This window comes from Pararge aegeria, chromosome 12 (genome assembly GCF_905163445.1).
Source record: "Pararge aegeria chromosome 12, ilParAegt1.1, whole genome shotgun sequence".
NCBI lineage: Eukaryota > Metazoa > Arthropoda > Insecta > Lepidoptera > Nymphalidae > Pararge > Pararge aegeria.
Genome location: NC_053191.1, coordinates 7,165,162 through 7,188,519, shown reverse-complemented (window position 1 = coordinate 7,188,519; position 23,358 = coordinate 7,165,162). Strand labels below are relative to the sequence as shown.

At 34.7% G+C, this 23,358-nt stretch overlaps 1 protein-coding gene across 2 annotated transcripts; it reads left to right on the top strand.

The window, feature by feature from the left end:
* The first annotated feature begins 1,233 nt into the window (after positions 1–1,233).
* Positions 1,234–19,926, top strand: LOC120627913 (protein ABHD18). Of its 2 annotated transcripts, none has more exons than XM_039896039.1 (10): positions 1,234–1,457; positions 1,579–1,663; positions 2,408–2,590; positions 4,014–4,126; positions 8,325–8,463; positions 9,651–9,740; positions 10,588–10,849; positions 11,860–12,336; positions 17,707–17,842; positions 18,882–19,926. In XM_039896039.1, exons 1-10 carry the CDS (start codon positions 1,366–1,368, stop codon positions 18,946–18,948), a joined length of 1,644 nt encoding a protein of 547 aa, XP_039751973.1. In that variant the 5' UTR covers positions 1,234–1,365; the 3' UTR covers positions 18,949–19,926. The 2 variants fall into 2 exon arrangements, with proteins under 2 accessions (XP_039751973.1, XP_039751972.1); XM_039896038.1 differs by having other exon boundaries at positions 10,588–11,113.
* The last annotated feature ends 3,432 nt before the right edge of the window (positions 19,927–23,358 follow it).

Genomic DNA, 23,358 nt, shown 5'->3' with positions numbered 1-23,358 from the left:
TGAAAGGTATACAATAAGTCGTTAATGAGATATATTGGTATCGAAGAAGATTTTGTTAAAAACATTTATTAACAATCTAAGCATCGTAAATATCGATATTAACATTTATTTATGGAAGTGGTCTTAGGCCAGAATATTCCTCTCAGGTAGTAACTGAATCAATCGACCCACATGGATTACGTAAGTCTTTTATAAATGACCGACATCGTGGAAACAATAACAACGACTTTAACGGGTAACATTTCATCTCTTCTAAGCAAATTCTATTGCTTAGATTGTGACAAATATTTATTCAAATTTGTCATCTTTTCCAGAGATAAAATAGGTAAGATAGTAGGTATCTACTAAATCCTGACGAAGGACCAAAGTTTCTGTTAGATACGGTTTATTGATGCAAAAGTATTTTATAAATTTTGTAAGACCCCGTTTCAAGTCTGTACTTCCTCCCATATAATATAAATCGCTATATAATCGTTATACTATATAATCGCTAATCGTTAAATATCTACCCATATGTTTTTATATGGGTAGATATTGAACGAATAAAATGAAGACAATTAACAGTAAACTATCCATTGAAATAAGAACATCTAGCATCATTCAGGCAGTATGCAGTGTATTGGGTCCATAAACGGTGAAAACGCCCCGCACCACACTTTAAACCTGCGAAATCTTGCTCCTTCATTAACTTTTTCCTATTTTATTGTGAACGCTTAGAACATTAAAGGTAAAATAATTACTGTCAGCTGATAAATAGTATGAAATGACGAACCGCCTGTTCGAGAAACCACGGTTTCTGTATGTGCTAAATTCTGTGATAGTATAGCTTTTTCACGTAACAGTAAGAAGTTAATACAAAGTTTGAGTTAGGGAACTGGAATCAAGTATATTTCTACGTTTAATGTTGTGGGGAATTAAACATAATTAATGTAGTAAAATTAATGACAAAAAATGTTTTATTGTAAGATAGAAAAATTAACAGTGATACTTGTAGAGATAATGAAAGCCGTAAAAATGTTGGGGTTGGAAGCATTTTCAGGCAACTTATTGCAACTGTTGCTCTTGACACAAGAGACACGTAAAGAAATTCAAAAACCAAATAAAATTCAAGCCCAATGTTTATGCACATTGAATATGTTTCTGAACTGAGAAACTGACTGAACAGCTGACCACCGTATGACTTTGACACTTTCTCAACAATGAATCTCTGACAAGTGACAATAATTATTTTGACATGTGACAATTTAATAGGCTCTTTGTTTTCATTTAAAAATATATATATTAAAATAGTGACGGATAATGTACGGCGCAAAATCTGAGTATTAATAAATAAACAATCCATTTTCCAACCGCCCACTTTGAAAAATGTCCGCAAGTAAATTAGACGCAGTTTACCGTAGTATGCTTCTAACGAAATTTTTCACCAAAGGTTGGGGAAAACCTGAGAATTTACGAAGGTAAAGGTGTTCTATCAGCTAGCAAAACTAGATTTTACTATAAACCCTATAAAAAATTGAAATTAAATGTATTTTTTGCATTTAACATAAGTTTACACATTTCATAACACCTTCCTTTTAGGTTATTTGAGTTCAGGAAGATAGTGTCAAACCGTGATAAATGTTTTACATTAGTTGAAAAGGATTACCCAGTAACAATTACCAAGGTAAGAACAGGCTTTTAATTAAATCCATGTGAAAAGTAAATTTTCTGATAACAGTCTCAAAGAATTAATTATGGATAAATAAATTGTTCACATGCAATTTGATCAAAATCTAAATGATAACATTTATAGTAGAAACAGGATCATGGTGTTCTGTAGAAAAATTTGCCTAAACTAGGTATTATTACAAAAGTAGTACAACATACACAAATCTATCTCAGAAACAGAACTGCTTACAACTTTTATAGTTATATAATATACATTATTATAGTTATGTAATTATAATAATAGCCTTTATTGTTGTTTTAACAACATTTTAAAGTCTGATTTACATTTCTAAATTCAAGCCCCACTCACATGTTGTTCTACAACATGTTGGTCCCGCAGCCTGTTTAATTTTGCTTACATTTATACATTATCTTCATTTCAGTCTCCTTCTGGTTACTTCTGGCACATAATTGCCCAATTCCATTACTAAGTATTGCTTAACACTAATCTGATAAGTAAAACATAGAAATCCATTTTCTGATTAGTAATTAATCTAGCTAGACCAATAGTGTGTTTTCTGAGGGTTATATCATTATAGACAATTTACTAGTAATTGCTTACATTCCAAAATTTGTTAACCATTGATGGGCCAAATTAAACATGGCCTAAGTGTGTATGGAAACAAAAGTGTTAACTTAAAAATTTGACAGACGTTTAAAAAGTGTTTGAATAAATACTTCTTCATCTGTTTATCAACAGGAACAGAATTTGGCAGACTGCAAATTAATAGAGGGATATTTTCTCTCACCATTGGAAAAATGCCTTCCAGGAATAGTGCCAGAGATTGCACAGAAAGCACACTTTCAAATTGTACTACCCATTCATTGGCCCGACCCTCACTGCAAACCAGTATGTTTGCATCTTGCAGGAACTGGAGACCATGTAAGCAATAAATAATTAGTTACTTCTATCTTAATTATGAATTTAATGCAACTTCATCTTTTGCAAATTAGAGAATTTAATACAAGTGAAGAGAACAAACTATAAGCAAATTTACAAAACACAATTTCAGTGTATAAAAGGGCCATGTCATAGTGTGATATCTGTGAAAGCAAAATGCAACATCTCATAAAAATTGCAATCAAGTGGTATACTTTTTCACAACAACTCATAGTTGTGAAAAATATACTTCTCTTTCCTGCAAACCATAAATTTTCATTCTTTTATTTTACTTATATATACAATTGATAAAATAAGTAATGAGTAACACATGTTTCTAAATACCAGACTCCCATCTAATAATAGTATAGCATAAATAAGGACAAGTAATACTATATACCAACCCGTGTTTAAGTATTGCATTACATTAATCATACCATCTTGGCTAAAGGTGTGCATAGGCAACGCCTGTTGCTTTATGTAATTTATATGCATGTATACATATACTATACATATACATGCTTTCGTTTTATATGTTTTTATGTAATGTAATTAATATAAACAATGAGATATAAGTAATGTGAGATCAAAACTTATTCTAATCAAAATGTTGGTTTTTTTTTTATTTGAAATATTCTTGTGCTATTGTTGTTCCTGGTGTAGGAAAATATAAAAAAAACGGTCGAGATTGAGTAAGACTCACGCGCCACGCGGATTCAGTACCGTGGAACCGAGAAATCATTATGTCCAGAATAGCATTACTAACTTAAATTTTAATGATATTGAGGTTTCAATTCGAATGTTTTACGACATTTTTCACGATAAATTACATAAAATGTAATAAAATAATTCGTTACCCCGAAAATGATACAAGTACGTAGTTTCATAAAGTATGAGGTCGATAAAGTAATAGTCTTTTTAGATTTTTTAAATATAAAAGTCTCGTGTCACGCGTGATCCGCACGAACACCGATTATTATAACAAAAAAAATATGTAGTAGCTATGAGAATAGGTCGTTAAGTATATGTCAGTTAGCAGAATTTTTTATTATATTGACAAATTTTTTTTGCTTTTTCTATGGTATACTGCCGGTATATTATAAAATTTAATAAAATATCATATTTAAAGTGATGCTGCTTTTTCGGGATGGATGACTAGTTTCATTATTGTCACTATAGTTAAAGATTACAATAATATTTTTTACTAGTAGGTATGCTAAACAAGTACAAGTTGTAATCTTTTAGGTTTATAATTACAGTACAACATGATATGATGATGGATATATAGTAGTACCTAAAGAAAACAAAGCTGACAACTTTGCCAACAGAATAATAACAGTGAAGGATACCTTAATGGTAACTTCCGCAATTAAGAAGGTGTTATCATGTTATATTATGGGGCGTATATTTTTATTATTTTTTTCAGTTTTTTTGGCGAAGGAGAAATCTAATGGTAAAACCCCTGTTAAAAGAAGCCGGTATTGGTGGGATTATCCTTGAGAACCCCTTTTATGGGCTACGTAAACCTACAGATCAGATGTAAGTTTATGTTTATGAATATTCAGAAATAACATTAGATAATAATTATTATACATTACGACAAGGCAAAAACTAAATCGATCACTCTGCCTTACTGCTACTCTCTGATACTCTCTGTGGAAAAAAATAATCTTTAAAAAAGTTGATGGTAATAATTGAACACAAAATAAAAAACAAATGAAATTTTCAAAAGGCACCTGTTCGGTAGTACGTTATTTATATTAAACCTATACCCCTAATCGGTTTCTACGCGTCACCGGAACGCTAAATCGCTTAAAGGTACGTCTTTGTCGGTAGAGTAGTAACTAGCCAGGGCCGAAGCTACCCATTTCAAAATGCTGCAGCATGATGTTTTGTCAAATGAAAATAGATTTTGGCATAGACATTTCGTATTACAAATCTCTATTTTTGGGTTCCATTTTCGAACTTTTTAAACTAATAGATTTTAACTTTTTCTGACGTCTGAATATTATTTAACAAGTAGCATTACACTATTTTTTAATACTAAAGACGTAATCTTAAAAGGCTTCGTACCGTCCAAGCGTAGCATCCGACGTTTAACAATAGCTATAATTATTATCAGAAAACTTACTAATGCAAATATAACGTGCAGTACTACCGTATTCCATTATTATTCTTGTTTAACATCTCAGTTTTATAGAAAATATTTTGAACCACCAAAAATGGTTAAATTTATTGCGATATAAAACTTTGGATTGCCTCCAATGCCGAATTAGCACCAGTATATTATTTTAATAACTCATCATAACCATCCTATCGAGTGGGTTCGAACAGATTTATGTGCTACAGTTGGGTACAGGCCTCTTCTGCCGTAGAAAATATGATTATTGAGCATGAACTGTCCACGCTGCTCGAATAGCGCGAGTTGACGGGTTCTAACGATTGACGAGCCTAGTAGTTAGACCCTACAGCTCCGAGTTCAATCTCCGGCACGCACCTCTAACTTGTCGCTATTACGTACGTTTTTAATTGAAGCAATTAAAATATTACTTCCTGTAACGGTAAAGGAATACATCGTAAGGAAAAATGCATGCCTGAAGTTCTACATAACGTTCTCAAAGGTGGGTGAATTCTATAAATCCGCATTTGGCTAGTTTGATGGACTCCGAGAGGAGATCTTTTTTTTTTCTCTATCAGTCCATTATCGGGCGGTAATGGATTGATAATGACGATGATGATGTTAGTGAATACTTACCGAGCCTCCCGAGAAGCACAGAGGTGGACAATGCAACTATACAAACTCCGGCAGGGTGATTACGTATCCGGCCTGGCCTCGAGAATTATTAATAGAAAAACCAATAGGTACCTAAAGATTGTCAGCATGGGAATCCAATCAATTACCTCGTGGTCCGTATGTGTACTATCCTTATCTACAGTAAAAAGGATAGCGCTATGAAATTCAATATGGAATCTGAATATTTTGGAACCAAGTAGTCGGTGGTAGCCTAAAGGTTGGGTCTAAGGCAATACTTGCGTGGGGTCCGAATTCGATTCCTGGCACGTACTCAAACTTTTTGGAGCTATATGTACGTTTGAAGCAATTTAGTATTACCTACTTATTATATTACCCTACGTATGCGTTTGGTTGCCTGGAAGAGATCGATGTAGCGATAAGGCCGCCAAATTGTATACTTTTTGTTAAATTTTTGTTTATAATTTTACTATATGTTTATGTGGGTGTACAATAAAAGTGTATTCATTCATTCATTCTTTCATTCATATTTTCAAAAGGCACCTGTTCGGTAGTACGTTATTTATATTAAACCTATACCCCTAATCGGTTTCTACGCGTCACCGGAACGCTAAATCGCTTAAAGGTACGTCTTTGTCGGTAGAGTAGTAACTAGCCAGGGCCGAAGCTACCCATTTCAAAATGCTGCAGCATGATGTTTTGTCAAATGAAAATAGATTTTGGCATAGACATTTCGTATTACAAATCTCTATTTTTGGGTTCCATTTTCGAACTTTTTAAACTAATAGATTTTAACTTTTTCTGACGTCTGAATATTATTTAACAAGTAGCATTACACTATTTTTTAATACTAAAGACGTAATCTTAAAAGGCTTCGTACCGTCCAAGCGTAGCATCCGACGTTTAACAATAGCTATAATTATTATCAGAAAACTTACTAATGCAAATATAACGTGCAGTACTACCGTATTCCATTATTATTCTTGTTTAACATCTCAGTTTTATAGAAAATATTTTGAACCACCAAAAATGGTTAAATTTATTGCGATATAAAACTTTGGATTGCCTCCAATGCCGAATTAGCACCAGTATATTATTTTAATAACTCATCATAACCATCCTATCGAGTGGGTTCGAACAGATTTATGTGCTACAGTTGGGTACAGGCCTCTTCTGCCGTAGAAAATATGATTATTGAGCATGAACTGTCCACGCTGCTCGAATAGCGCGAGTTGACGGGTTCTAACGATTGACGAGCCTAGTAGTTAGACCCTACAGCTCCGAGTTCAATCTCCGGCACGCACCTCTAACTTGTCGCTATTACGTACGTTTTTAATTGAAGCAATTAAAATATTACTTCCTGTAACGGTAAAGGAATACATCGTAAGGAAAAATGCATGCCTGAAGTTCTACATAACGTTCTCAAAGGTGGGTGAATTCTATAAATCCGCATTTGGCTAGTTTGATGGACTCCGAGAGGAGATCTTTTTTTTTTCTCTATCAGTCCATTATCGGGCGGTAATGGATTGATAATGACGATGATGATGTTAGTGAATACTTACCGAGCCTCCCGAGAAGCACAGAGGTGGACAATGCAACTATACAAACTCCGGCAGGGTGATTACGTATCCGGCCTGGCCTCGAGAATTATTAATAGAAAAACCAATAGGTACCTAAAGATTGTCAGCATGGGAATCCAATCAATTACCTCGTGGTCCGTATGTGTACTATCCTTATCTACAGTAAAAAGGATAGCGCTATGAAATTCAATATGGAATCTGAATATTTTGGAACCAAGTAGTCGGTGGTAGCCTAAAGGTTGGGTCTAAGGCAATACTTGCGTGGGGTCCGAATTCGATTCCTGGCACGTACTCAAACTTTTTGGAGCTATATGTACGTTTGAAGCAATTTAGTATTACCTACTTATTATATTACCCTACGTATGCGTTTGGTTGCCTGGAAGAGATCGATGTAGCGATAAGGCCGCCAAATTGTATACTTTTTGTTAAATTTTTGTTTATAATTTTACTATATGTTTATGTGGGTGTACAATAAAAGTGTATTCATTCATTCATTCTTTCATTCATATTTTAACGGTGCATGCCTGCCAGTTCTCCATAATGTTCTTAAAGACGTATGAAGTCTATCAATCCTCTATCGGCCAGCGTTCTGGACTACGACCTAAGACCTCACTCTGAGAGGAGACGACCCTTACCCTGTAGCGGGCCGGTAATGGGTTTAAAATGATAATAAAAAAGAAGACATTTGTTATTTATTTAATTTTTCCCTACAATATCTTAATACCACAGAATTAAGAACATACAGAAACCGTTAACACCACAAATATTGAAGTATCAAAAACCACTCCACTTTAGTAGTGTTTCTCGAACAAACGGTTAGTCACTTCATACCAATTAACAGATGACAATAATTATTTTACCTCTAATGTTGGAAATGTTTACCATAAAATGGGAAAATGGTAAAAAGTTTGTGAGCTAGCAACATATCGCAGTTCTAAAGTGAGATGAGCGCCTGGCGTTTTCACTGTTTTTCGACACAATGCACCTCATATTTTATGCAGTGCATTGTGGCTGTGTATGGCTGAATTACAACAAATTTATTTATATATAAATATACTACGACAATATACACATAACAATCTAGCCCCAAAGTAAGCGTAGCTTGTGTTATGGGTACTAAGATAACTGATGAGTGTTTGAGTGTTTATTTGTATATTTATGAATAATATACAAATAAATTACCCAAACACTGAAAAACATCCATGTTCATCACACAAACATTATCATGTTGTGGGAATGTTCCCACGGCCTTGACTGAGAAAGCAGGATCACTGCCAACTGCGCCAATCGGCCGTCATATGAGGTTGAGGTTGTGGTTTATAATGAGGATTCTGTATGTTCTTAATTCTCTTCTGTGGTTAATGCAATAGTTAATTAAACTGGTGACGTAATTTAAATCCCGCAGCCGATCGTCTCTACATAACGTTTCGGACATTTTCGTGATGGGTGGGTGTTTGATCCTGGAGTCGTTGGTGTTATTCCACTGGTGCGAACGGAACGGACTGGGCCCTCTTGGCGTCACCGGTCTCTCTATGGGCGGGCATGTATGCAACATATTATAAATTTTCTTAAATATAGTTCAACGGGTACATACCACGATGATATTTGATATAAATTTGGGGATTGTTGTTATTTTATGTTGATGTACATCCAGTGGCGTGCACTGGTTTTCTTACAAGGGTATGCATACGGCAAGAAAATTGCATAAAATGGCAAAAATCCTCCTCCTAGACAAGTTATATTTCAATTTTAGGGTAAGCAGTGCTTTTGTGCATGAAGTGCACGCCACTGTGCACATCGACAAATCCCAAAATATTATCGTGGGTTACCCGTTGAACTATATTTAAGAAATGTTGATTAACCACGAAAATCTTAGTTTAAAATATTTAGATATAATAACTTAGCTAGTATTACCTGTGACACTATTCGCATCGGCAGACGATAATTTTAATGTTTTCCATGCTTATTATAAATGCTGAATTGGCTGCTAGCCTGGCCACAAAGTATCCTTATGTCCGCCTCAGAAGCTATGAGTCCAGAAAGTTTTTCATGTTAAATTCTACGTACGTAGCATAGGTGTTACAAATGGAGGAATGGTCCCTGGGTTCTTTTTCGGAGTAAAAAGTCCGTCCGTCTTCAGGATGCTTTCTTCTTTAGTTCGGGTCCCCTTATCAGTCTCTACACGACAGCGTACCGAAAAGGTAGCTAGCCACGGACGAAGCTTCCTACCACTTTTAGGTAACACATTAAACAAAATCTTTAACTTTCTTAAAAGATAGAACGAGTTATACAGATATATCGTTAATGTGTGCTAATTGCATAGAAGTAACGCCAGTACTTTGCGGAAATCCATGAACTGTGATACTATGAAAATGAAGCTTAATTTGCTATCCGCGAAAAGCAGGAGACTCATCATAGTTTAATTTAAAATTTATTTAATCCACACATATTTCGCTCAACTTAAATTGCTTTACAATGAGCAATTGTCTAGTAAGTTAACAATTTGTTATTATAAAGTAAACATCTCCTGAGGATGATCGTTGTCGGAGCGAAACGTGCGTAGAGAGAATATTGCCGAAGATATGTTTGGTGTGAAGTATAAAGATTGAAGCAATTATAAATTACACCATACAGACGCTCCTGCTTTTCGCGGAGTAGGTATAGCAAACTAAGCTTAATTTTCATTGTATATAGTGCGATTTTCAAATAACTGTATCAACATTATTTACAGATGGCATCCTTAGCGGCAACAAACTGGCCAAAACCCCTCGTTCTTGTCCCATGCCTCTCATGGTCAACAGCGTCGGCAGTATTTTTGCAGGTAATCTTTTATGATCTTAGTAACTTAATGATTCCTATAAACCCTTTTCAATAAAGCGAACAACGTTCAGTAGGAAGGAAATTGTTTTGCCAGTAATAGCTTACTTTATATTAACGTGATTGTATATCAATACATACGTGATTGTATGTATTGTACGTGATGGAATGTGTAAGTAACGCAAATGTTTTACTATATAAGATTAACTTAAATCTCTGTTTTTTATGCCACTTAATATTAATACATACCACGACATTATAGTGTTAATAGAATATACCGGTAAATCGTCCGCGTCTTCATTATTCAACTCTTTATCCAGACAGAGAAAAAATATCTGGACTCCAAATCAGGAGGTTCGTCAAACTAGAGTTCCCTACTTGACTGAACGAGTAGAGAAGCAGCAATTCGAATAAGCTCAAAGGACTTTGGGATCCCAAAGTGCTGAAGTGGTGACCGCTCATTGAAAAACTCACTTTTGATAAACCCTCTAGGTGGACAGACGACGTCGAGGGACGTTGCATTGTTTTGAATTATTTCCAGCAGTGGATGCCCATTGGTTGATATTGATGAAACTTTTCTCATTATAGTAGTTTCCCCGGGACAGTACATATTATATTTTTTTGTCAATCTGTTTTCCAAATTTTTCATTCAAATCTGTTTATGCCTTAATGTGTGATTGAGTAACAAACAAATTTACCCTTTTTTATAATGTTGGCGATAGCCAATCCTTATAGAAAATCATGGTGAGCAGTGATCGGAAAAGATATTGCAATTTGTTGCCAACAATACAGCAGAATTTGTTATTGTTTGTGACAAACAAATTCTTAAATATTCTATTTCTTGATTTAAGGGAGTGATGTCTCAATCTATTAATTGGGACCTGCTAGAAGATCAATATCTCTCAGATGGTGTATATCGAGAAAAACTATCGAAAATGGTCACAATAGTCGACGAGGCATTCCTAGCGGGGAAAAAATTCGCTCGAACCTACTCAAACAATTTTAACTCAACGCCCAATACGCAAACTATTACGCAGGACCCAATCGTAGATCCTTTAAAATGTTCCCCGTTCAAGAATCTAGATATAACGTATAAAGAGTCTAGTGCCAAAGGTAATGCTCAAGTCTTAGATATTAATGAAAATGTAATAGGTTTTAAACCTGAAGTGCCTGATAATGTTAAGAGTGTGTCGAGTGAACAGAAGAAAATAATGAAGGATGAGTGGAAAAAACTTCTTAATGATAACAAAATTAGTCAAGTCCTATACGATAAACTAACTTCGAATAAAACTTTCGAGCTTGACGCGCAGGATATAGTAGATATTAACAAATTGGATGACGGACAAGTAAAGGATTTACTTCTTAAATTTACCAGCGGTAAGTTCATTTTTATCCAATTATAGAAGGGGATATGAACGGTTTATTTTTATGTCAGTCAGTATTTTAATCAGCTATATAAAACCCTTATAACTTTATGCTGCCTTCTCGGAATTTAAGTATGGTATCGCTGTGCGTCATAATGTTGATGTTGAGCCTATTTATAATAAATAAAAAAAAAACGCTTACCCTTTTTCTTTTCCCTAACAGTTTTTACCCTTTTGTATTTTCTTTTATCTGCATAATCTAAGTAACATGACTAATACTTAAAATTCCCATCAAGGGAGCCATCCATAAATTACGTCAAACCGTAAGTTGGAAGCGGCAAGAATGTCGGTGTTTTACACAAAACTGAAATAAAATGTTACCTCTAATAGAAGAATTGACCTTTTTACACTTAGAAAAATATAGCAGTACATTATTATATAGAATAGCATAAAAATTCCTACCAGGAAAACAGGGGTTCGCACAGTGTGACAAGCACGGGGAAGCTTCATAATTATGGATGGTCCCTAACTTATTTAATATATTTTGCAAAATCAGACAGAATTGGATGAAATGCTATATGCTATTGGTCTGTTTTGAGTAGTGTTGCTTAGCAGAGATGAATTTTGCTTGCTTGTCTTACATGTTAAAATGGTGGATGCAATAGACAATGCTGCATGACTCACAACGCAGATTTGTCTGTTTTACGTTACTAATAATAAAAAATGTAGTGGTACTCAATATAAATTATCTTTTTCCAGATGTAAAAAAGGGGGCGTTATTAGAAAAAGTAAAGGTATCTGAGCTTAGTGAACCCAACGAAACCAAACAAATGACTGTAGATATAAATAATAATGCCAAAAATATATCTCCAGTGGAACATGATAGCAGTGATACAAAAAGTGTGGTGGCAAAAGAGGATAGTAGTAAAACGAATATTTTAGACGATAAAACCGCAAAACTGGAATCAAAACAGACAGCTGTTAACGATAATCCAAATTTGCCAGCTATTAAGGAAGGAAAAGACGATAAACTGGAGAAAAAATCGTGGAACTTATCCGATCTCACTTCTGATCTGTGGATAAATTTGCCATTCATGAAATCGAGCGGGAAGAAGATAGATATAAGCAAAATTCATTGGAGAGACAGAGAAGCGTTACAGTTTATGCGGGGTATCATGGACGAGTGCACGCACCTGAGCAACTTTTCCATTCCCTTTGACACATCTCTCATAATAGGTAGGTGCCTTTTATTTATCCAAACTAATATGAGAAAAGAAGAGAAAGCGTGTGATTACGAGTACGGCTTGCTCTTCCAGTAATTTCCGTTTTCCTAATTTGAGTGACAGAACACTAGCTGCTAGATAACAAAAAATAGTCATTAGTTGACAAAAGGACGGGTAGACAGACTGCGAGTCCGTCTGTTTTTCCTCTTTTTGGTCTTCCAACAACTCATATTTTATGGTTTCCGTTTCCCTTTTTTGAGTGACAGAATATTAGACAACAAAATATACGGTCCTCAAAACCTCTTTACATTGTAAACATTCATAAAAATGAAATGAAAATTTATTTGTTCACATAAAGCATTAGCAGATAAGGCAGAGAACTTCTGTTAAGTTTAAAACCTGTGCCAGAATATCTCGCTCTTCCATTACAAAACACATTAACACATTTTATTTCAATTTATTTATATAATAAAAATTCAAATTCATTTATTTCAAGTAGGCCTACTTTATAAGCACTTTTGAAACGTCAAGTATGCATGTTTGTGTGACTCTACCACCGGTTCGGAAAGCAGATTCTACCGAGAAGAGCCGGCAAGAAACTCAGTAGTTGCTCTTTTCCAACATCAACATTTACAATCATTTTGCTATCTTGCGGGAGATGAGAGCGAGGCTGGCTGCTTCCATTCTACCTTGTCATTGAGGAATTCATCAAATGTATAGTAACCTCGCTGTACTAGATGCGTTTTTACACATTTTTTAAATGTATGCATTGGTAGGTCAAGAATTTCCTTAGGAATCATGTTGTAAAAGCGTATACTCAACCCCACAAAGGAGTTCTGCACCTTTCGCAGACGATATGCAGATATCACTAATTTATGACCGTTTCTGGTAAGTCGATTGTTAATTTCAGCTTTTGATTTATAAAGAGTAATATTTTGCCTCACAAAGACTATATTACTATAAATGTATTGCGAAGCTACTGTAAGAATACCTATTTGTTTAAATTTTTCACGAAGCGATTCGCGTGATCCAAGTTTATATATTGATCGTACGGCTCTTTTCTGTAGTATAAATATACTTTCAATATCTGCAGCTTTTCCCCACAGCAAGATCCCATAGGACATAATACTGTGAAAGTATGCGAAATAAACAAGCCTAGCTGTTTCAACATCGGTAAGCTGTCTAATTTTCCTGATTGCATATGCAGCCGAGCTGAGTTTACTCGCTAGGCTTTCTATATGGGTACCCCACTGTAGCTTACAATCTAAGGTCACTCCTAGAAAAACAGTGGAGTTTTCTATTTCAAGTGTTTCTCCATTTATTATGATGTTTTTATCAATTTTTTTTACGTTAGGCAAAACAAATTCCAAACACTTAGTTTTTTTTGCATTTAAAAGTAAGTTATTAACAGTAAACCAGTCTGACACATGTGACAAAGCACGGTTTACGTCGTCAAAATTATCTTTGTTTCTATCAGTCTTAAAAATGAGAGATGTATCATCTGCAAACAGTACAATCTCACAAGTGCCCCTGACATGGTGTGGCAGATCATTTATATACACCAGAAACAATAAGGGACCCAAAATTGAGCCTTGTGGGACACCCATTAAGGCAGATGATCCCTTAGACTTTATGTCTTTTACGCATACCCTTTGAACTCTATCACTTAGATAAGAGGCAATTAAATTGAGTGCAACGTTTTTGATGCCATAGTGGCTTAGTTTTAATAACAACGTTTTGTGTTCAACGCAATCGAATGCTTTGGACAGATCACAGAAAACACCAATGGCATTCTGCGAACGTTCCCAGGCATCGTAAATATGCTTTATGAGTCTTGCGCCTGCATCCGTTGTACTACGACCTTTAGTGAAGCCGTACTGCTCCGGATGAAGTAAGTTATTTACATTAAAATGATTTAAAAGTTGATAAAGTATAATTTTTTCAAAGACCTTACTAAGAGTTGGCAAGATTGAAATAGGCCTGTAATTGTTAAGGTCATTTTTATGACCGGATTTAAAAAGGGGTATTAATTTACTACATTTCATTAGGTTCGGAAAAATACCCATATCAACACATTCATTAAAAATTACAGCTAGATAAGGGGCAATAACGTCAATAATGTTAGAAATGACCATCACCGACATACCCCACAGATCACCGGTTTTTTTCAACTTTAATAACCTGAAATTCTTTACAATATCTATTGCAGATATATGTTTAAAATTAAATAAAACATTGCACTCTTTAACATTATCTCTCAATATACGCTGAGCTGCTATTGGTGAAGAGCTTAGAGAATCTGTTAACAAAATGGGAACATTCTGAAAGAAGTTTTCGAAAGTATTAGCAACCTCCCTGTCAGACGTCACTTTATTGTTATCAACAATAAGTTCAAAATCCACATCACGAGATTTAGTTTTTCCTGACTCGTAATTAACTATTTTCCAGGTTGTTTGTATTTTGTTATCAGATTTCATTATACTATATTTAATGTGTAGCGATTTCGCATTAGTGCAAACATTCTTAAATATTTTAGAGTATTTTTTTACGTGTTCTACGAAAGTTGGAGTATGATTAAATTGTTTTTCATCATACAGCTCATACAACTTCTCCCTACTTTTATATATACCTACAGTAGCCCAGTCACTAAATTTTAATTTATTACTGACATTGATGTGCTTAAAGTTGAATACTCTATTAAATTCGTTGTTTATAGTATTAAATAGTGCACTATAAAGACTGTCCGGATGAAAATGTTCGCACGCAATACCAGGGATTTTCGCAGTAATTTCACGTTTAAATCGCATTAATTTAGTCTTAGTTATTGGCCTACACTTTATAATTTGTCTGCTTTTATTGATAGTATTTAAAACAGTAATAAGTTGACCACAATGATCTGACCTTAAATTATTAATTATTCTTTTATCTAAAATGTCACAATTGAAAAAAATATTATCTAAGCAGGATGCTGAAGTTGCAGTTACTCTAGTAGGTTCACTAAAAGTGTGACACAAATTAAAACATTTAAATAAGTTAAGCAATCTAGCAGTTGTTGCATTTTCTAGTAAAATGTCGACATTGAAATCGCCACATACAATTACTTTTTTAGTAGAAAGACACAAACGCTTTAGTACATCCTCCATGACATTCTCGAAATCGCTAAAATCACCTGAAGGGGGTCGGTATACACTCACTATTATAAATCGCTCCAGCTCCACACAAGACAGTTCTGCAATGCGTTCAACAGAAAGACCAACTATGTCTTTTCGTTCTTTACAAATTATATTATTACGTACAAAAATTAAAGATCCACCGTGAATTGCAGTCCTTCTGAAGAACGCACTTGACAATATAAAGTTATCGATGTTTTCTGCTACTTGTGTACCAGTGAGCCAGTGCTCAGTTATACACAAAATATGTACATTGAGTTTCTCCACAAACAGCTCTATTTCTAATTCTTTGCCGGTGAAGCTCTGTATATTTTGGTGTACAATGTTCATATGGCAGAGCTCCTCCGTTGTCTTATTAACTAGTTTAAATCATTATTAAATTTCTTAATAGTACTAGCGCAAGTACTAGGGTCAGTAATAGAAATAGAAGTACTTGAAGTACAATTTGTAAAAGTGTCAATAGACTTTGTTACAACAGTTGTAACAGTATCATTTAAATTATAAGCTAGTAAAAACGCTATCTGCTGCTTACACTTTTTAGGCAGATACAATTTATCTCTTGTCATTACAAATGATGACGTGAATTTATTAATGTCAAAATAAAAAATTGCGTCGCTATGACGGTATGTCAAATTATAGATTAATAAGTTTAATTTATAAATATGTTCATTTTGTTTTGAGTTTAGAGTGCCACAATAAGGAAAGGCACACATTACAAACTTACATTTAGTTTTGTTATTTAAAAGCAGTAATTTTTCAATGCATCTTATAATCTGATGCTTTTTGACATTTAAACTGTCCCCTAACAATAAGACAACATTTGTATGCCTATCTAGATTTTTTTCATTTAGGCTATTAATGACACAATCAAAACTAGCCCCCGGTGAACATATATTTGTCACTGAGTGGTTTAGGTAACAATTCATAATAGGACCTAAACCTCTACCTATTTTGTCAGATATTACTATACTTTGTTTTTTAGGTTTAGCAGATAAAGTAGAATTTAAGGATACAGGAACATGTGTTGCATTTCCAGACCTCTCTGGGCAAATATCCAAATTGTCAGTGAATATATTACTACAGTCTTGACTAGGTATAGGTATGTCATGAGTACATTGACATTTATTTGTTAAAGACTCAAAACGAGCCATATTATACGTTCCTAGGGCTAACAACTCATCAGCTGCCTGGATTTGCTCATGGATCTGCTTTTGTGACAGCTCATATTTGGAAGTGACAGTTGTCAAGGAATAAATTTTTTTTTCTGACATACGAGAAAAACATGCAGTGTGAGTGCGATTATGTTATGTGTACGTGTGTGTGTGTGTGTGTGTGTGTGTGAACGTGCTTGCGTGCGTGCGTGTCTATGCGTGAGGCTGATTATTACTTAAGTAATAAACCTTATTGTTTAATAAATGTAATGACTTATTTTAGCAGTTGCAATAGGAGTTCCGTTTTTTCATATGTTAGTGATTGTAACCATTGAGAAATTATTGTTTTACAATCGTAAGACTTTAATTGGTAATTAAGTGCTTTATTTAATTCTGTTATATATAAGACTGGATTGTTTTTTAAATTGTTTATTAGCAAAGGCCGTTTTAGTGATTACTGAAGGGACAACAGTATTATTAGTTCTTTTACTAAGAATACTTCGATCAATACGCAGAGTTTTATGTACTTTAAGAGTTGCATTTAAAAGGTAAAATTGCCTTACTGTAAGACAGTTACTGATTTCATATAACCACTCTGTTGGAAATCTACATGATTTGAAGTTCATAACTTTCAATAAATACCGCTGAGCCCTTTCTACTTCAATAAATCTAGTCTTAGCGGCACCTCCCCATAAAGGAATACACTAGGTCATGATTGATTGGGCCAAGGCCAGATATATTTTTTTGAGCAACTCAGATGTAGCATCATATCTCAACATCCTAAAAATATAAGTTAACTTCCTCACCCTGCTAGCAACTAATTCTACTTGGGGATACCAGGATAGGTTTTGGTCAACAATAAGTAATAACACGTAGATATTTAGTAGACGAGACTTTATCAAGGGTAGGACAAGAGCAATTTTGACTTAGTTGATGTTCATCACACAAACATTTTTAACATTTTTACAACGCCAATCTGCCGTCTACGGTAAAAACGGTCGTCATCACAACATCTCGACCTCTAATAAAAAGAGGGTACTTTACCTTGCTATCTGTCCGCAGCGGTCTGTGCGAAACACGACGCGTACGTACCGCGGGAGGACGTTGGCACGCTGGAAGAGATCTGGCCCGGGGCTGAAGTGCGGTACGTGGACGCTGGACACGTCTCAGCGTACATCCTGCATCAGTCACTCTTTAGGTATCTATTATTTTATTGTCTGCTTCGTTGTCTAGTGGGACATCACAATGAATAGTATAATTGACGGACCAATTAGATGGCCCACTATCAGGGCACCATCATCTACAGTGGTAAGTGTTTTTGTAGTGCGTAGTGCAAATCATGGCCTCATAAAAAGAGCTACACTTCGGCATGCAAGGAACACATCCGACAAATTGTCGGCCTGTTTCAGTCGACCTGCTGTTAGGCCTCATGTGCTTGTAATTACACTGGCAACCACGCCCTTCAGACTGGAACACAGCATAATACTTTGCGGTAGAAAGAAGCATTATTGTACTTCTTCTCCGGACGAGCTCTGTAACAAAAGCTCAAAGTACCTACTGGTACTAGTTTTTCTATTAAGAACTTCTTATTACCAGCCCGGAGACTGGAAATTTATGACTGGAAAAAACACTGACGGTGTTTCACTCCCGCGCCTCGGAGAGCACGTGAAGCTATCATTCCTTCTCCTGAGCTGCCGTCCCATCGCACTATGCGATTGAGGGAATAGAGAGTGCACCTGTGACCACACTTGAACTCTATATTTCCCGCGTTGTTGGGAAATCAGTCAGATATAGCACCTGAGACGAAATTAGTCAGGGAAATTGTTTGTGTGCTTTACTATCTTGCAAACGGTCAACAGCGACTTGGGCCGCGTTAAACTTCTGTGCTATAGGTAAAAGTACAACTTCAGGGACAATTTAGAATGTTTTCACCGAAAAGCGATTCAAGCGAAAAAAAACAAGAATACTAACAATACCTAGACAAAAAAACTCAATACCTAATTGATAGACAGCATTAAGAATTTACATTTAAAAGTCTTCCAGAGTGGCTCCTCTAACTTAGGTATTAAGGTTAACTAAATACTAAATAAATAACCAAGTTAGAGGGTTCACTCTGGAAGACTTGAAATTACCAGCCCTAACAAATCATATGCTAATGACGTTTACTCCTATCGAACACTTACTAAAATAGAAAAGTGTTGCTTAGAGAGAATAACATAAATGGAATTTTATTTCAGATCCTGTATAAAGGAAGCCTTCGAAAGATCAAAAAAGAAATGGAAGGATGGAAAGCACGTTGATTGACGCCGGAACTACTTAATAATTACCTACACTACTTTGTAGCAATAACAGCACAACGTAGCTATGTAGAAAACAGCTTTCTACGTCGTACTATTTCTACGTCATAACCATTTACCCTATATCAACCAACTTTAACATACCTACTGTTGAAATATTTTTGTTCAAATATTCCTTCAAAATGGTCTCATTGTTCAACCTTAGGCATCTTTTGATGCTATGGTGTCATTTACATTGTCAACAATAATTTGTATTTTAAACAAATAAGAAGAGAAAAAAAAGCGTTTGCTCAGAGCTGTGAGATTTATACGAGTGATAATAATTATATTGTGTTAAAAAATAAAATTGACTCATAATCCCGTTTACGGGTGTGAAGTTTAGGCCATATTTTTTGGAAAATAAACGTGATCCATTTTTTGGAAAAATCAACTCGATAGAAAGTGTGGAATAAAATTAATTGAACGGTGCTTATTACGTACGATGATAAATATAGAACTCGAAATGTAAATATTGCAATCTGCAACATGGCAGTTTGCGTAGGTACAGTACGATTCAAACGTAAATGCGCCCCTGAAGTTTGCGCACGACGTTACGCACCACACACATTTTGGGTGTCCGGTGTAGCGGGGAGGGTAACAGCGCACGTCTGCTTACTTCACGCAGACACATTTAAGTTTGAATCGTACTGTACATATAACGCAAATGTAAGCAGAGGCGTGCACAGAGTTTTTCACCAAAGTAGGCATGCTTTTGTGCATGTATGAAGGGCACTCCACTGGCTATAAGCCTCGTGTACAGGTTTGACTTCTCGTTTTGCTTTGTACTATCCGTTCATCGAGTTTGTGAATAAGGTAAATGCCCCATTGGGCTGTTTTAATGGTAAAAGGTATACATATCGCTTGACAGACGACAAAAATGTTATTTAATGTTATTAAAACTACATGTAGATTTTTTCCCTAACAAATATAATGCATTCGATGTTTTTGTAGTTGTTACTTTATCAGTTCTCTAGTCTGTTACTTAATGCCATTATGCTTTGATCGAGCACAAAATTTGATTGAAAAATTATGAATTGTTGAATTGATTTAATCATTCGCCGTATTTTACTTTTCCAACCCATAAGTACAAAATAATATGCTTATTTAAATAATTTTGATCGTGTGTTTAGTTTAGATGATAATTTAGTGAAAACGCTTCTAGATGTTATTTATTGTTAACATTTTTTCAAAGTGTATATAAGATGTCTCTATTGAGATGGTAAAGTGTAAATTATATTTTTTTTATAAATAAATATATTTGTTTTTCATGGATAAATGCTATTTTTGTCCGTTATCCTACAGTAAATTACACCCCGTTAAATATAAAACGAAAATTATCATCACTGCTCTTAAATATATATTTTATAGAAGTTGCTTATCCTCATTTATATCATAAATGCGAAATTGTGTATGTTAGTTTGTCCTTCAACATTACAGTACGCCCTTCAACTATAATAATATTGACAGTTTCATAATAAATTTTCTGCAAAGTAAATTGAATATAAACTTAGTAACATAAAGATTGTGCGAGATGTCAAATAAAACACGATAATAGTAAAACAGTTTTATTCTTACCTAAATATAAATTTAACATGTTACAGTTGAGGGATTGGACAGAAAAAGAAAATAAATATCCTGCTTTTTGACTATCTCGACCTATGGTTAATTTAACATAAAATTACAGAGTATTTTAGAAACAAATCAAAATTAAAAAAAAAAAACTTTCTTTACCTAAAAGTAACCAACGTATCGTTGACACGAATAAGCAAGTACCTAAATACTATAAAAGCTGCACTTCACCTTCCCAACATCTTTTTATAAAACCTAGTAAATAGGATAAAGGTAAGAAATTGCATATTCCTACTTACGTTACGATACTAGGAGATGCTCGTAATGCCAATTCTCTATTACATTTAAATCGTAACGCACTTAAAAATTGGCAGACGTTGTATAAAGAGGTAGAAGACATAGAGAATCAAGGTCAAGTTCGCCTGTTACGTTAATCCAAATCAGAGATTATGAAGGTGTGGTAACAACTAAAATTTTCTGTAAATATAGTACAGTTCAATTATATATAAACATTCACACTGACTATGTTCATATACCTACATAGTAATATAAGTGCACACAATGCGTAGAACAATTTATAGATAAAATTTCAGTTTTATCTCTTCATAAAACTGAATAAAATATTCATCATTTCAATCAATATAGAAAATAAAGAACGGGATTGTATATTGCAGCATCAGTATTTACATTTTGCTTCTTCAATCAATAATATTCTAGATATAATATAGGTAGATACATATGTACTAGAAATAAGTCGAAGAAGTGAAAAATTCTATTTTCCTTACAATGTGCTTAGTGTCCAAAAAAGAGAATATTTTATTAAATGAAACCCATAATAAAATTTATCTATACTGATATTATAAATAAGAACTCTTTCGGGGAAGTATACTACCGGCATGCTTTTTTTAGTAGGCTAACAGGCTTGGGGCAGGCGTAAATCTTGCAATCTATGCTGTCAGACGTCACTTTTAGTCTATTTATTCTATGGAATAATGCCGTTTGACAGCAGTGACTGCAAGATTTGCGCCTGTCGAGAGATACGTGATCGCCCTGCAGGTCTGAATGGCGTGGTAGCCGGTTTCAGACATGCATATGAGGTTTTTTAACACGCCGATGACACGGGACATGTTCCTTAGATGCTCTTTTTATAGACGCTGGTTTTCACTCAAAGGAGTGTCACTAGGGTCGCGGGGGGTCAAGTTACGTCTACGAGTACCTTTTTTACCATAATATTGCGCAAACACTAATGAGAAACGAATCTTAGTTAACGTGGTTGAAGCCGTAGTATTCAATATTTTGAGAAGATCATACAAATTTGGGACACTTTTTCTCTACCATGTTTTGTTTTAAAACACATCTAGAACATTATTGTTGGAAGTTTAGCTTACAATATTTAGGAAATAAAGAAATCTTAAGAATAATTATATCCTCAGCCTTTAACACCTTTACGCTAGGAATATAGCTCCTATCTCCAGTGAGACAAATTGGAGAGATTTTAAGCCCACAACACTGCTCCAATGCGGGTTTGCGGGATTATTACGGTCACGCCTGGTGAGAGCTTACCGGTACAACTAGCCTATATTGCTCCCTGAGGCACGGGAGTGGAAAAAGGAAATTTTATTACTGGTATAAAAAAAAAAACTTTGACCCGGCTCGGGTTTCGAACCCAAGACAACATGATAACCACTAAACCAACAAGACAGTCTAACGAAGTATACATAATTTTTTTTATAAACATCATCTTTACACTCATCATCAACATCATTACACTCTAGAGGACACGGGACTCAAGAGAATGAAGTAATTCACCACCCTGGCCAAGTTCGGATTGATAGACTTCACACGCCTTTGAGAACATTTTGGAGAACTCACATGTATGCAGATTTCCTCACGATGTTTTCCTTCACCGTTCATGCAAGTGATATTTAATTAAAACGGACTTAACTTGGAAAGGTTAGTTGCTTGACGGGGTCCGAACTCAGCCCCTCGAAAGTGAAGCCGAAGTCCTAGCCACTAGGCTATCACCGCCTCTTTAACTTATAATACGAGAAGGACAATATTGTCCCGGTAAGTCAGTTATTAGCTGCCATATTCAATCCAATGCTTCATAAAATCAAGTATATAGTAGTACGAAATCACGAAGAATCTCCTAAAAATATCAAAAACAACATAATATTAACCTAAATCTATGATAAAATATTGGCCAATTTCTTAGTGGTACAAAATATTTAAAAACCTTGCAACACGCAATATTATTCGTGTTTTACCGCTATATTATATTATATACGATACCTAATCGCCACATGTGCCTTAAGCATTATGCAACGTGCGATACTAGGATGTAAAAAACCGTAACTACCGGAATTACGTGTAAGTAAGTAATTTTTTTTCTTACTTGTCTTATAATGTAAAGAATTTTTACAGTACTTTCTAATGCTAAGTATATTTTTAAAATAGAACTATAACAAGTGCATTAAAATTAATGAAAGAAAAAAAAATAGGTTTTCTTTATGATTGTTAGTTTGCATACACGACATATTTTATTTCTTTAAAACTATGTCGACATTAAAAGTAATGAAAATATTGTTTACATACTGAGACCAGTAAGAAAAAATTTATTATAGTGCTTTTTATCGGCCCCGGATCTACGATTATTCCAAGCTAAGGTAGAAAGCTTTCAAAGTCCAATATTGATATCCTTCCCACTTAGATATGGAGATTGATAATTAAAATACCCTCAAAAATGAGAGAGCGTTATATATAAGCGCGAAGGTTCGAAGCAGATTTTCGAAATCGTATGTTCAAAAAT

Excerpts from the sequence above, each read along its gene's own strand:
- LOC120627913 (XM_039896038.1), top strand. The coding sequence starts at position 1,366 with ATGTCCGCAAGTAAATTAGACGCAGTTTACCGTAGTATGCTTCTAACG. Across the intron at positions 4,127-8,324 it reads CGTAAACCTACAGATCAGAT|CCGATCGTCTCTACATAACG; the intron begins GTAAGTTTATGT and ends TAAATCCCGCAG. Across the intron at positions 8,464-9,650 it reads GTCTCTCTATGGGCGGGCAT|ATGGCATCCTTAGCGGCAAC; the intron begins GTATGCAACATA and ends CATTATTTACAG.